This window comes from Xenia sp. Carnegie-2017, unplaced genomic scaffold (genome assembly GCF_021976095.1).
Source record: "Xenia sp. Carnegie-2017 unplaced genomic scaffold, XeniaSp_v1 HiC_scaffold_3, whole genome shotgun sequence".
NCBI classification, from domain to species: domain Eukaryota; kingdom Metazoa; phylum Cnidaria; class Anthozoa; order Malacalcyonacea; family Xeniidae; genus Xenia; species Xenia sp. Carnegie-2017.
In genome coordinates this window covers 3,314,433-3,330,856 of record NW_025813493.1, presented here as the reverse complement: position 1 = coordinate 3,330,856, position 16,424 = coordinate 3,314,433, and the positions used below count along the sequence as shown (strand labels likewise).

Below are 16,424 nucleotides of genomic sequence, written 5' to 3'. Positions count from 1 at the left end.
AATTCCTCGTCAATGACATTACTTATAGTACTCTTCTCATAGCACTCCATCCGTATATAAAAATTTTGCAGAGAACACTTTGAATCTTATTGCAAATCTCTTGTGGTGATTGCTTCCTCTTCACTTTCGAAATCAGATTTATTGTCCTAAAGCAAAGACACTGGTATGTATTTTTTCATGTCTTTAGCAAGATCATGAACAATTCCCACTACTATATACCACTTGAGCCAACGACCTTTGAAAGTGTAAATATGATTCATCGATATTTCTTTTGAACAATATCTCCAGAAGACTCGGTGCTGTTACTCGATTGTTTTGGTATTGGAGCCTCGTCTTCGCCAGAGCTATAAAGCTTTTATCGTCTTCAACATGGTTGGAATCAGTGGCGTAACTAGAACGTTAATTGGTGGGGTGCATATTCATATATTCCGCTGATTTGGTGATTTGCATTTCAAAAGAAATCAGAAGAGCAAAACTGAATATGAATAACACTACCCTGATGGCGTTCTGGTTCGCCTAACTGGAATCATTCGTATTTTCATTGGTCCACGGTCATCATCCCAAACTCTCGATTGTACGCTAGATGGCAACTACGTTCAGTTTCATCAAACTATCTTTAACCTACAAACGACTTAATTACCAATGGCAACAACGAGTTGCCTAAAACGCCCGTGTTACAAATATCTCAACAGGTTACCAATAACATACCAACAATTGCCATCGAGTTACCGCTAGCAACCTTTCACTTTTTTATACATAGCTACATTGCTTAAAAAGCTCAACGGTTTGCAAATATTCTGAAGGCAGTAAAAAATTAAACAAAATTATTCAAATTTATTTAATTAATATTATTATTATTAGTAGCTAATATTTTAATTATTATCAATTTAATTATTATCAAATTATTCAGCATTTTAAACACTAAAACGGATATAAGTCAAAATGTAAGAAATCATAGACAGGTGCAGCTGCTTTTCTTCTTCAAGGAGATAGAAAGGAAATTTATATTTTGATACAAACACGCAACATTTGAAAGCTCAGATACTGGTATTTCACTATGGTAAAAATCACGAAACTTATTTAGTAATTTTAGTTATGCACAAGAGCGAGCTGAAGTTGGTTGCTTTTTGCGACACGGTTTCAGTAAATACTATACCAAGTCAAATAAAATCCATCTGCCAATCAATCAACACGAATAAAGACTGTAGAGATTAATTTTATTGTAAAGACTATAAGTAACAAATTCTACGGCAAAATACATAATGTTCACTACAGATATATTCATTATAGTCATGAAATCGTCACTTTATTAAAAATTTCCTGATGGTTTCATTTTCATTTCAGTGAATTTTAAAGAATACGAAAATCCTTTCCAATCTTTCCAAACAACACCTTTGTACCAAGATGCAGAAGGTTGATAATTTCCATGATAATAATACCCATTTAGGTTGGAATCATAACAAAAATAATACCACCAAGCACCTTTAGCATGTACAGCGCAGTTTCCTTCAACATCTGTATCGTTATCTGAATCTTTTGTCGTAAACGCTTTGTTTTTATGGGCGGATAATGAGTCCCCAGCAGTTCCTAAATGGCGATAATTGTGTTCAAGAGAACACACAGTTAACAGAAAAATCTTTTATAACGCATTACATTTTGCTACTACAGTCTTACTTGAATGCTTGTGTAATATTAAGGTTTATTCAATGGACAATTGACAAAGATATTTACAATAAAGATGTTCTTTTCGCACTAACATGTTTCTCATCGTTTAGTTGTTTGATTATGTAGAGAAATATTTAAACTAATATACCAAATTCACCTGTGTTTTCATATAAAAATATGTTCAAACCCTTGCTCATAATTTGATGTACACAAAGCTAAAGCTGAATTTGTAATTTATTTTAATGAGTAAATTAGTCTTTATCCTTGAATATCTCTTTAGTATTGCCTGTCCAGGATTAGTTGTTGCAGTTTGTAATTTAGTTGTTCTACTGGTATTTTCAAAACTGTATTCACACGACAAAATAATTTTTGATTTATCAATGGGGTTGTTTGTTTGTTATATTTTATAAGTTTAAACAATATATTGTTCTTATGACATATATTTACCGAAAAAGGTAAATCAGTTCATGCAAACTCCAAGCATCCAAGGCATTTTAACTTAATGCTGATATAATTTTTATCATATTAACCTTTAGAATTTTGTGTGCTTTTATTGTTCGTATTTGCCTATTGAATTACCAGAATATTTTCCAAGACTCAATTGATATTTTTCATTTTCGTTCTTTGCAGCAAAATAATCATATTCAGCATATGTTTTGTTTCCTGACCACTCTCACAGGTCTACACGAAGTTTATTTTGCCTTGCAGATGTTAGTCGGTATATTTTCTCCAATCCAAGCCAGAATTCGCCTTTCAGATCACCAAACCTTGTTTATACTCTTTCCAACCTCGATAGAAGTTTACACTTCCATCTTGACGTCGTTGAAACACAGTCCAACCTCCAACAGATGACGTCATATCACAGAAAACCTTAAAGTAACCCTGGCCATCTGGATTAATTTGATAAACACGTTCTTTTTTTCACCTTTTTTGTACAGATCTGCACAGTCCTTCTCTTGTATCTCCTTTGAGCTTTGTTTTATTCCTGTTAGTTTTTGACATTTTTTGAAAGCCTTGTCAAATGTTTTTCAATAGTTTTTAACATGTTTTGTGTTTTTGCTAGTTGTGCTTCGAGTGTTTTCTTTTGTATGTATAGCTTAAGTAATCTTTGGCGGCACTTCGAATTCCAGAAGCCACAATTCACGTTAGGGCTGCACGTTTTCTAATATATATAAATATAATTATATGTTCAGCATGTTTTTCTCATACAGCAACATAGATTACCTATTTTTCACTTTGATTACTTTTATGCAATATGAACACAGAGTTAAAAAACGATAAAACTAAAGCCTTGAAGGATGCGAAAGGGAATTGTGATATAACAATATGAAAATAGCACGGGGTGCACGAACAGAATTACACTGGTGGGTTTTTAATGCTGAAAATTTATTTCAGAAATTTTTAGGAAGAAACACCAGTACGCAATTACTACTGATGCTTTCCTCTCGGGGTGGGAGGCATGGCATCAAGGAACATTCACAAGTGGTACATGGAAAAATCCGAGTCTACAAACAACATTGACTATTTAGAAATGTTAGCTATCTAACGAGGTCTACACGCCTTTGCAAAGCATATTGAGATCACGCTCATAAGAATACTGTATGACAACACAACTGCAGTAAACATCATAAATTATATGGGTACACGCCATTCAGACATAACTAATACTATGACAAGAATGATTTCAGAATTGTGTATAAATAAAAACATCTGGATTAGTCTTGCTCTCATCTTAGGCAAGCAAAATGTTGTCGCTGATTGAAATACAATCGTTTTGATAAGAAATCCTTTTTGAATAGAAAGATGAGCAGTTTGATAACCTTTTCTTGAATATTTGCCATGAGTAGATCTATATATTTAAATATTTATAGGTAACAGCCTATAACAAACACTCAGAGCTCAGTACATGCACGAGTAAATGGTTCAGCAGTTGCATATACTTGAGATATGACATTTCCATCGAGAAAAACGCTACCAAAAATCGCTAAGAGAGCAAAGGTCCTCATGATCTTGTAATGTAGAAACCAATATGACTAAAGAAATTGAACTTGACCGAGAATTTAAAGTGATATACGATCCTGTTTTCGTCTTCATTTTGGCAAATGACGCAAAGCACCTCATGAATTTGTCAACACCACCAGCTGTGGTGAATATCACTTTCTATTTTCAGATGTCATCATATACATTTAAAGCGTTTCATAGAATAGATTTTTTCGAATATAATTATTTTTTAAAACGACAGTGTGTATTGTATTGCAATGAAAAAATACGTTATAAAATAACAATCAATCACGTTTTTTGATTGAAAGAGAATTGACATAAACGAGATATCAATTCGCTTAAAGAGGAAGAAATTTAGATGGAACCCATGCCGTGTCTATTTTTATCTTTTTTATAGACATGATTAATATAAAATATTGTACATGTTTAAGTAAATCCTATTTTATTGCCTATTCTAAAGTTCATAACCTTTATACAGCTATATTGTCTCTTTGGAAGATAAATTTAAATAACTTGAGCTCACTAATGTTTTCATTGCGTTTGTGAAGTTAAGCAGATTTAATTACAACTTAACTGAGAGTCATTCTGATGCTTAAGAAATCATGCAAAACGTTTAGACTTCAATTTATGTTTGAATAAGTTCACGTACGTCAAAATTTCGTGTTTTCTTACAATACTAACGTCGTAGTTTTGTCGCTACTTTTCATCAAATCATATTGGTATTTTGTTAAATATTTGTAAATGATCATTGGAATTATGTGTGATATATAATATCATTAACTTTTCAGACAAAAAAATAGGGTCCCCTATTGACTTGTCCTTACAAAGAAGAGAAAAGCTCATGCTAACTACGTATGCCAATGTTGTTATCGAGAACTCCTTTCCTAAACATTTGTCATTGTTGATAGCTAGCAATCCAGCTGTGTGATACAGAAAAATAATTACTAGGTCAATGTCAAATTCGTCGTCAAAGGCGGTAAGTGGTTTTTGAGCAATGTCATAGATTCATTGGATTTGTTGTGATGCGAAATAGATGGATTGTGATGCGAAATAGATGGATTGTGATGCAAATTCCTGTAATAATTAGTAAAAAGTATCAAAAACTTTAGAATTTGCTAAACTTCTTAATTTATGACCAATATTATAAACTATTTACATTGGCTATTCACATTTGTTTTTACCATAGATTGAATGAGTCGCCAAAGATATATAGAATAAGTTCCAAGAAAAGATGCACAACAGAATTCCAGTATTTTATGAACTGAAAACCCCTGCATGATAAGACATAAAGTTATTTACCTTCGGGATGGAGTGGTTGGTCAGTGTTAAGTAGAAGGAGGAGGACTAAGCAATGTCAGTACAATGTAGGGGGTACACTGAGTGAGCTCGGTACAATTGCTTGTGGACGATATGAAGGTATATGAGGAGGTGAGAATATGAAATGTTAAGGATGTGAGTGTTGCAGAAATGAATGATGAGAAATGTGACAAAATGAATAAATGTGGAAGATGAGAGTGTGGAAAGGATAAAGGTGAAGGAAGATGTGAATAATCGAAGTGGATAAAGTGGAAGGATAAAGTGTTAAGGTCAGAGGCATGTAAGGATCATCGTTAAATGTGTCCATTCTTCCTCTCCTTTCCTCTCTCTGCTCCCTTCTCTCTTTTCTCTTTCTCTCCTCTCTCCTTTTCTCTTCTCCTTCTTCTCTCCTTTCTCTCTCACCCTTCTCTCTTTTCTCTTCTCCTTCTTCTCTCCTTTCTCTCTCTTCTCTCCTTTCTCTCTCTCCTTCTTCTCTCCTTTCTCTCTCTCTCCTCCCTTCTCTCTCCCTCTTCTCTCCTCTCTCTCCCTTCTCTCCTTTCTCTCTCTCCTCTTCTCTCCTTTCTCTCTCCCTTCTCTCCTTCCTCTCTCTCCCTCTTCTCTCCTTTCTCTCTCTCCTTCTTCTCTCCTTTCTATTGTTCTCCCTCCTCTCTCCTTTCTCTTTTCTCTTCCCTCTTTTCTCATCAAGCGTCCTCCATCTCATGTTCTCCTTTTTCTCTCCACCCATTTTTCCTTTCTGTTTTCCACCAGTTTTCTAATGCGAGAAATATACTAGCATTAACTAACACAAACACTATGGGTGTCAACACATCACGACTAGTATTATTATTATTATTATTATAATTATATAATATTTATACAGTATTTTTCTTCAGTACAGAACACTGTCATCAACGAAATAGCTGTATAAATACATAAAAATAAAACTTAAAACATACTTTAAGAAATTACAATACTAAAATAGTAAGACTAAACCAAAATAGTAAAAAAACAGTAACTCTTACACAAAGACCAACATCAACACTAAGAAAACACCAGCACTTTGACGAACACTGACACTGATATTAACACTTTACTTAAGCTTTGACAAATATAACATTTTTCCTGTTCAAGTGATCACATTTTTCGTTACTATTTCCTTCACGTATAACCTTATTCTTAATCACAACATCCCATTTTGAATTTTTCCAGCAACGCGTACACCATTTATAATCTTTTTACCATAAAGCACACTTATTCTATGTTTTGTATTTTGCTTTTCAATCAAGTAGATTATTTAAAAAAATTTCTTAAGTAAGAACTGTTTATAATATTTGTGACTATTTCACACAATTTCTACCCATCTCCATTATGTTATAATGTTTATTTTTATATCTACTTGATGTCAACCTATATTTATCTTTATGTCAATCTACCTTTGTGTCTTTCTTCGTGTTTATCTACCCTTATATGTCTACACTTATGTCTTACTCTATGTCTACCTTTATGTATACCTTCATTTTTTATGCAATATCAATATAAATTTACAAGATGTAAGGACTTCAAAATGTTCAGACCTAAGTCTGAGGTGGTGAAACTTCTTGGATCAAAATTCGAGAAACTGAATTCCATCCACTGTTTGCATTTCCAGGGTTTCCTTGATTGCAATCGCCGACATAAAATCCAACAATAACTGTACCATTGTTAATGTTTCCACAATATCCCTCTATATGACGATGACGATGAATATTTTGTGTTCCTTTACCTTTCCACATGTAGAGGACACCTTCAATTGTTGGAGTACATTCTTTTCCATTCAATTTAAAGTACCATCGTTTGCAACAATAGTCACAGTTAGAAATACGGAGGTTACCACCATAGAACACACGAAGGTACGTGTTGTTACATTTTTTAAAAAAACTACAAGACTAGAAAAACAAAACAAGCAGAACATGAAAAACATTTTCCAATGCATCCTTACATCTAATATGATGAATGCCTTACACAGGTCCATAACAAGATCTATGATTGAGGGAATCATATTTGTATACGTCATAACCTGTAAACAATTGTTTTAAAGGATTTCATTAACTCGGCATATCATGCATATACGTGTAGTTATGAGACACCCCATCCTCCAGTTACTAAGCTTGTGACGGAACTCTTAGAAACTTGCAGTATACAGGCTGTTAAAAAAAGTAGGTTCTTGAAAAAATTCTCTAAAACAAGACGTCGTGTTCTTTCTTCTTCTTTAACCTTCTGCTACAGCCTTTTTTCTTATGCTTGCATTCATATCAATGCTTATGTCACATGCGTGCTTGTGCTAATATCAATACTTATGTCACATGCCTTTGCTTGTGCTAATAATATTCACTTCAACTGTGTTAACCAAGCCTGATGCAAATGATCTGTCATTGCAATTTACATTATTTTAATTCCTTTTTTCCACAAAACATTAATTAGCTTGAAGTTTTGTTATGAGTTCAAATTCCAGCATCTAAATCGACAAATTTATAAACCTAAATTTGCTATATACATCAGCGTTTTTTGTACACATACTTGAAATAATGGTTACAATTGCATTTAAGTTCAAAACCAAAAGTTATGTTTTGGGCAGTGACATTCATAATGAAAATTTGCTTTCTGCTTGCAAATTTTACCTTTATAGGTAGTATACCTTTATAAATAAGACATTCGTAATAAATACCTTTATAAGACCATAATTCATTTCAAGTCCTTCCTTCCATGTACATTGCTTCCAGTTCGATTCAATATAGTCTTCTTGAGCGCCTTGTACACAAAGTTTGCCATTTTCAACCTTTATCACAAAAATATCTACAGTCAGAATTATAGTTTAGTCATGTTATCAATAGTTAAGTCTGGAAAATCGGTAATCATTACGCTCTGATTTTCTTTTTGCACAAAAAGTAGTAATATTCAAAATGTCAAATGTGTAGTTGTTAATTGGAAGATGTATCGTTTAAATCCTTGTCATTTGTCTTCAACAGTAAGCCAGTAGTTTCTTGCATACCAAAAGATATACTCAGTCTTTCATTTTGCATGATATTGCGTATGTCGAATTTAAGTTCAGTAGCGTATCCGACTAATCCAAGTTCCCTCTTTTATGAGAGTCATTGAATGTTATAAAAAGATTCTACTTTCAGTAGCACAACAGCAAAAAGTTCAAAATAACAGAAATGATGAGACGCAAAATTTTGTGTTATCAAAACAATAAGTTCTTAAAATACTTGTTTTTAATTAACTGCCAAATGAAAATGTACAATTTGTTATATATATTCTAAAACAGGTGCATTCTAGTCATAATGACGTTTAATTATTTGTACGTGACAGAAAAATGAAAGGGGCTTTATTTGTAATTTTTAAGTTCTCGATACAAAAGTTTATGAACAAGATATATCTAAGCAAAGTAAAAATTATGAAAAATGAGGGGACAATCTCAACATTTTCTTCACCTAAACTGTTTACAAACAAAACCAGCGGTTCTTTTTTTCTTGGCGGTGTTAAAATTAAGAACCCAGGTCCGCCATTACGTGTGATGGGATTTTAGGCTGTCACGTGATAATTTCCCCAAGCAATGTGGGTACTCTCTCACTGTTCATTCTTGGGATTTTAGTTTTGGACCATAATTTCCACAGTTCTTACTCTCTTCATAGTCACTGACATTTCTTTAGCTGTAACCCACTTCACTAGCTAGTTCGCTTTTGGAGTAGCATTGATCTTTCGACCTTACCAATACCATTTCACGACATTCAACATTGATTCATGGCTTTGGACGTATAATACAGTAATTTGTCTAGATTCTTTTTATCCACTAAATAATTTTTCTTTCACTAAGTGCTGTTGGAATGAAGTTCGACTATATATGTCTTAAAGTGAATGGTTTGAACCTGGGAACTCTGAAGATGACTACTGCTAAGGTTGTCGAAAGGTCAGTCAACATCAACACGAACAGTCCTTCTTAGGACTTTATTGTCATGGGTGATCTACATCTACAAACATATATACATACGTCAAATGTCATTTGTGACTGTTGTAGGACATCTAACCGTGGTTAAATATGATTAACAACAGAATTGAAATTTGTATTATAGGCTATAACGTCTTCCCAAATAAAAATAAGAAAATTGAGCAGTTCTTTTTGACAGTTGAATGGTGAAATTTTACGGTCTATTACAAATTGTAAGGGAGAGAAAGTCGTTTGAAACGTAGTTTTTGGCTTGCGCTTGTAGCCAACCATTGTATCATTTGCATATTTAAATTATTGGTTCTCTCTTGCACATTAAGTATATAACTTTCACGCAAATGCCCTCAAGAGCGTTAACTGTACCTCATAAAAATGTTTCTATCTTTTTCAAACTTATTTCTGATTCATTTTTGCATACAATACGCAATACAATTATATGTCTTTCAATACTGGCTCCTTAAACTTATCCATACTAAATTCCATCACTATTGTCTATAAAATGATTTAAAAGTGGCAGGTTTGCATGTCTATCCTACGACTTAAAACTTTTGCCATTAACCTTAAACGATGCTTAAGTATTGACATGCAAAAACTGGTATTTGCAATAGATTTCAATTGTCTTGGTTGCCTGTTTTGACCAAAACTCCCCAGTGATCTCAAATATATATGTATGTTCTACTTTGGTTGCTCCTAATAGTCGATTCATTTCAATTGACTTCATGATCCACGTTTAGATATACTAAAGGCATAGAAACCTACATTGTCTTGTATTTTTAAGCTTTTGTAAATTACAAGAAAAATATGCATGTGTATATGTCTTCAAAGTTCCTTTGTCGACGCATCCTTGTAAAAATCTCACTTTTAAAATATGTTTTTCCATATCTGTACATTATCATACATTAGGGCATTGTCAATCGCTTAAAAAATGTTTTGGGATAAAGAAACAACAGTCTCAACCTCAAGGCCAAAATATGTCAAAATGTCTTTATACGAAGTTTGCATTCTGTACAGTTCTTGCTCGCTGGGTTAGATTGTCCATCTTCTAAATGTGTTTTTCTCGCGATATGACTCTAGCCAGTCACGTGCTGCTTTCATTGATGAATTCATTGGTCCCTGTCCGCCCACGTATGCGACTTTACCTTCTTCGATGGCGTAGAGTCTCTCAGGCAACGCTCCATAGGCCACATTTGCATTGTCGTCCATTGTATCTACCATTATTTGACATGGAAGATTGAGTTCTTGTAGCTTTTGCGCGGCTTTGCATCTTTCATATTGATTTCGATGCTTTCGTACTTTGATAAAGTTATTCTAAAAGGAAGTGAAATTAGCTTCCTTCATGACTTTATCAAGAAATCTTAAGACATGTTTTTCTATGCACAAAAGATTGTCAAATAATGAAAGGGACGATTCTTTTTGAAACAACATCTTTGTTTTTGCCTAATGAAAGTATAGTTCAACAGAAGTTCAGTATTTCTGCCTTTGAAAAAGGTCCCATTTTTATCAGTAAGATAAAAAAGCTATTATTATGTCAGCAGAACATATTGTCTGGCTATATAGCCTACTAAAATGTTATGAGTGTTTGCAAAAGATTTTTACCTGATGAAATTTATATGCTTCGTTATTATTATTATAGTTATACAAAGAATGTTTTATAAATCACGAAATTCCTGTAGCCGTTTAATTTCTATTCATGTTATACTGGAAAAACTATTCTTCATAATGAATAACGTAGCTATAATATAACTCTACGATTTTCATCAATTCAAAATTATGTTGAAGAAATAAAAGAATTTACCTTGAAAGACCATCCATCAATTGGATGAGCTTCTTCAATATATACAACGACAAAATCCACGATATCTGAAAAGTCTTGAGCTAGAACACCAAATTCTTTCAGTTTATTCATAAACACTGGGCAACTACAACTGCCAAAGTACACGACTACTGCTCTCTCAGCTTGAAGTAAATCAAGTAAACGCACATATTTCTTTCCATCAGGTGTTACCAAGGGAACATTTTGTGCCTCCAGTCCGTTTCGCATTTCCTTTGTAATATCTACAACTCTTGATTTCCAAACTGACTTAAACATTTCCCATCCAAGAAATGTTTCCCAGTAGTTGGTTTTAGGGATATTTAATCCCGTCACTTTTCTCATACCATTCTCGAGCACAAACCCTAAACCTAGTTATTCATGAAATCATAAAACATTAATCATGATCATTTTGACAGACAAAAGGAAGAGATGCCATATATTGGTGTGAGAGTTAGTGCACCATTATAGGGCTTTTTTGTTGTGTGAAAGGACGTACTTGTTTATCAAGACAATATGTATGTGATTAGAAAAAAGTTTTATGGTTGATTGGACAAGCAGCACAAAGCCCACATTTGAATTTAAGAACAGTCCAAATGCACACAAAATTTTATGTTGCCCAAAATACATATGAACTAGCTGTCTAACATAAGATTGTATTACATTTATATCTATATACGAGTATCCATAATATATATGCCATTTTAAACTATGAATTCCGAAATTTTATGTGAACTTGTAAAAGCAATTTGATCCACCTTTACTAGCTTGACCATTGTTCTGCGAGGTCTAAATTTTAGGCCCCCTTTACAAAGCTTACAAGTCACTCTTTGAAGTATCTCTTACTTTGCTGGCAAAGTATGAACGCGAAACCAAAAAAACAGTCAATCTTTAACAAAGGAGTTTTGGCCTTATTTTTCAAATAGAGTTCTTAGTGTGTTTGTTGTTCAGTTATTTTTCTACATCAGATCTGTGATTGCATGGTTTGAAGAGAAGTCAATAGATTGAGTGACATTTAAATGTCCACAGAAAAGGACATTAGCAACGAATTCGTTGTAACAAATAGTTTACATTGCTACATGACAGCATATTTTAGTAAAATGACCTCTGTCAACTAGTGAAAGTTTAACTCTGTAATATATCAAAAACTATTCGGTTGAACAATAGCAAAATTATAATAAAATTTCTTACTTTGCAGAGATCCATACATTGTAAATATAGTCAATTGGAAATTTACAAAACAGCTTTTCAGCTGCTAGAAGAAAAAACTAATTTATTCTCCCACACAAACAATTTTTAAAATTTAAATATTAAAGCAGCAGGTAAAGCGTTTCTATTATGCTGCGTAAATGCAAAAAAATTATTATAAGGCATCATGCATAAAGAATTTTCTAAAGTATTTTTGGATGTATGTTAAAGCATAAAAGATGAATAAATTGGGTTCATTGCTACCTGACGAAGCAAAATTTATTAGAAACATGATGAATAAAGTACAATCTCTAAAAACGCGTGTTAAAGCCACATCTACGTCCTATGACTTCTCTAACTGGCTTCTCAAACCTAAAAATTCACAACTCTTGTTGACGTTGCGTGACTCAAAGAAGAGAATGAACAATATTATATGCGTGTCTTCGTGAGAATTTCAATGCAAATTTAAAGCATGCCAATATAATTACGTCAATGGAAATAAGCTGTTGAATAATTTAAACATTAAATAGAATTTTTTTAAAAGGTGTTTTTATTTTTTTGCAATCAGTATTAAATATTCCCTGTCACACAATCTGACTCAAAAGCAACGTAACAAAAGAGACATTTCTTTGCAGATTTTTTTCAGAAAGCGTTTTTTTTTTTGTAGAAACAGAATAAATTTGAGAGAACGTTTTTGCATTCAATGACAATGTAATATTTTTAAAAACGAATTGTAGAAAAATCATTATTATTTTCAGAAAAATTGTTCAAAAGTATAATCTAATGATGTACATTTATACATATTGCACAAGTAATGAGCCCAAACAACTTAAACTTGACATTATGTTAATAATGTTGGACTATTGCAACGCACTCTACTATAGTCTCCCGAAATATCTTTTGAAAAGACTTCAGTGTATTCAGAACAGTGCGGCAAGATTAGTAGTGCAAGCGAGGAAATTTGATCATGTCACTCCAGTTTTGATAAAATTATAGTGGCTTCCCCTCCGTTTCCTAATTATGTTTAAGATATTGCTATTGGTGTACAAGTGCTTGCATGATATGGCTCCCCCATACTTGGTTAACGTCATAAAACCGAGAAAAACGTCACGTTCCCTCAGATCTACAACCATGGAGTATCTAGAAGAACAAAGATCTTGTCTGGTGACCTACGGTGACAGATCTTTTAGTGTTGCTGGACCCAAACTGTGGAATTATCTTCCACTTCAAATTAGGAAATGTTCTTCAATTCAATCTTTCAAGAAAGAACTGATAAGCCATTTATTTAAAAACTTTGTTTCATTTGGTTTTACGTGATCTTCAATGAAAAATTACATTTTATTACTGCTTTTATATAAGTTTGATATTTATCTTCTTTTATTGTGTAGCGCCATGAATTTTTGATATGAGCGCTATACAAGTTCAATTATTAATATTATTAGACACAAACATGCGTAGTTCTCCAAAATTTATGATAGAAAAATAAAAAAGTATGTGCAGAAACTTTGCTTTTATACATTCGGTGAAAACGAAAAAACACTTACCTGTATGAGGATTGTAACTTATGAAAATGTAAGTCCTAAATATTCTCTGAAAATGTTTAGGGGAGGGGGGTCGCAACCATTAATTTGTCGTTTTTTGTCCTTATTTTCCGAATCTTGAGAGAGGAAAGGGTAGAAATAGGTTGAAATGAACTAAATTTGTTAATAACATTAGAAATTAAAATCATGTGAAATGTGATGTATAGAGATAATTACCTAAGAAACTAGCCTTGTTTGAATTCGATGTACTTTGGAAAGTTTCATGTTAGGTTAAGTAAAAAGGGGGGTAAATCATATTATAATGAGCTATAAAAATTAAACAAAAGTTGCTTATAGACAATACTCCTTTTTTGGCTTTATAGTGTCTTATCTTTGAGCGGAAACTAACATCTGCTGTGCACATTTTTCTTTTAGTTACAGAGACACTTGAAATAGTTGACCAATTTGAATAACGTCAAAATAAACATATTTCTTCCCGGGGTGTTGTTATGAGGAATTAAAATAATTTGGTCTGTTATTTTCAATGTAAAAGGTATTTTAACAATTGTTGAAACAATATTTTGTTGCATATTTTTCTGACACTAAATTTCGCAATTACGGCTCTTTATCAAAATATAATTAAAATCATCAAATTTGTGTCCCCGTCCACAGAAAAGTACTTGTCTTGTGTTGATATCAAAATTCAAAAAGCCAATATTACTAGCACTTTGGGACAAGACAGTTTCTACTCTGTTACATTTTTCTAAGCTGCTGTTTGAGAAAGAATAGAAAACAACTCGTCAGAACTCAAAAGAAATTTCATTGATAGCCAAACTGCCTCTTCATGGTAAGTAATGAAACATAAAGAAAACCTAAAATTCAGAGCTTATCACATAATTTAAGAACAATAGTTCTTATGGAATAAACTTCCTTATCAAGACCATACATTTCATTTATCATAGTCATGCTTATACGTAATTCAACAGATAATCTAATACAATCTTTTAAAATACTTAAAGCATTATGAAACATTTTTGTATGTTTTTTTTAAACATTTTCTGTAGTTAAGTGTAGCGCAGGCATGCTTCATGTATACATAGCTGCCATTTGTTAATTTGACTAATTTAAAATTCTTAAAAAAACTTTTACTGTTTCGCAAATCTTTTTATCATTTTATATTTATCCTTATGATGAAAACAATAACGAATTGATTGTTCACAACAAATGATAAAGTTCTACTAATTGATATTTATGAATGTCTGGAAATATATTATATCATATTTCCATTGATACGCTAGAGAAAATCGTAGCTACATCAAAAATATTTGAATTAACCATCATTCGTATTTTTGTTCTGAATAGAGATAACAAAAAAATGTGTTTAACTATCATAGACATTTAAGAATAATAAAATATTTGCAAACTGTGTTACGTTTTTACATGAGAATGATAGTAAACTAAAACTTGAATGCATGTGTGATAAAGAATATTTGATTGGACATTAAAACTAAGCTTTAGGTTGAGGAAATGATAAAGAAAGAGGTACATAATTCAACAAATTGAAATGGGGCAAATCATCATCAAACATCAATACAGAAGTCATTTTAAAAAGCAAGGAATGCATGCAAAATAAATGATACATTTTTCGTCTCTTGTTTCTTCTGTTACAATTATTCAATATTGCAAGAATATTTTTGACAGATAAATGCCTTTAATTGTCTGAAACAAAATATTTGAAGAATTAAAACTTTTTGATACTTCAAAGTTGAATTCCTCTATTTAGTTATTTAAAGTTTTTTTACTATAGCAATTCTGTTGAAATGCTCATAAATTTCATTGAATTTAAAACTTATATCATTATGAGAGTCGAACTTCTCTATACGGCTGACAGATGTTGTAAACAGAATATCATGTATATCATGTAAAATGTAAGTTGAAAATTTTTCTCTGAAAATGTTTGGGGGGGGGTCTGCAACCATTAATGTGTCTTTTGTCCTTATTTTCTGCTTTTTGAGAGAGGAAAGAGAATGAATACATTGAAATAAACTAAATTCATTAAAAACATGAAAATTAAAATCATGTGAAATGGGATGTATAAAGATAATTACCTAAGAAACCTTGTTTGAATTTGATATACTTTAGAAAGTTTCATGTTAGGTTAAAAGGGTAAAAATATTATAATGAACTATAAAATTGAACAAAAGTTGCTTATAGACAATACTCCTTTTTGGCTTTATAATATCTTATCTATGAGCGGAAACTAACATCTGCAGTGCACATTTTCTTTTAGTTTAGAGACACTTGAAATAGTTGACCAATTTGAATAACGTCATCATAAACATATTTTTCCGGGGTTGTTGTTATAAGGAATTAAAATAATTTGGTCTGTTATTTTCAATGTAAATGTATTTCTTGGAATTGTTGAAACAATATTTTGTTGCATATTTTTTCTGACACTAAATTTCTGCAATTACGGCTCTTTATCAAAATATAATTAAAATCATCAAAAGTTTGTGTCCCGTCCACAGAAAAAATACTTTGTGTTGATATCAAAATTCAAAAAGCCAATATTACTAGCACTTTAGGACAAGACAGTTTCTACTTCAGTTACATTTTTTCTAAGCTGCTGTTTGAGAAGAATAGAAAACAACTCGTCAGAATTCAAAAGAAATTTCATTGATAATGAAATGCCTCTTCAATGGTAAACAAAGAAAACATAAAGAAAACCTAAAACTCAGAGCCTATCACATAATGCAAAAATAATGGGTCTAATGGATTTAACTTCCTCATCAAGACCATGTATTTCATTCATCATAGTCATGCTTATACGTAATTCAACAGATAATCTAACATAATCTTTATCTTATAAAATACTTAAAGCATTATGAAACATTTTTGTATATTTTTTTTAAACATTTTCTGTAGTTTAGAGTAGCGCAGCTAATCATCATATATACATATT

At 32.1% G+C, this 16,424-nt stretch overlaps 1 protein-coding gene and 1 long non-coding RNA gene across 2 annotated transcripts in view; both read right to left on the bottom strand.

Annotated features, from left to right (window-relative positions):
- Positions 1 to 2,541, bottom strand: part of LOC124454563 — a 6,912-nt gene extending 4,371 nt beyond the window's left edge. Inside the window, exon 1 of the long non-coding RNA XR_006951516.1 lies at positions 2,444 to 2,541. This is a non-coding gene — a long non-coding RNA (uncharacterized LOC124454563). The remainder of the gene's footprint in view (positions 1 to 2,443) is intronic.
- Positions 2,542 to 9,673: 7,132 nt separating this feature from the next.
- Positions 9,674 to 12,026, bottom strand: LOC124454561 (thyroxine 5-deiodinase-like). The gene is made up of 3 exons (XM_047005336.1): positions 11,946 to 12,026; positions 10,740 to 11,125; positions 9,674 to 10,252 (listed from the first exon to the last, which is right to left on the bottom strand). Exons 1-3 carry the CDS (start codon positions 11,962 to 11,964, stop codon positions 9,971 to 9,973), a joined length of 687 nt encoding a protein of 228 aa, XP_046861292.1. The 5' UTR covers positions 11,965 to 12,026; the 3' UTR covers positions 9,674 to 9,970.
- Between the last annotated feature and the right edge of the window lie 4,398 nt (positions 12,027 to 16,424).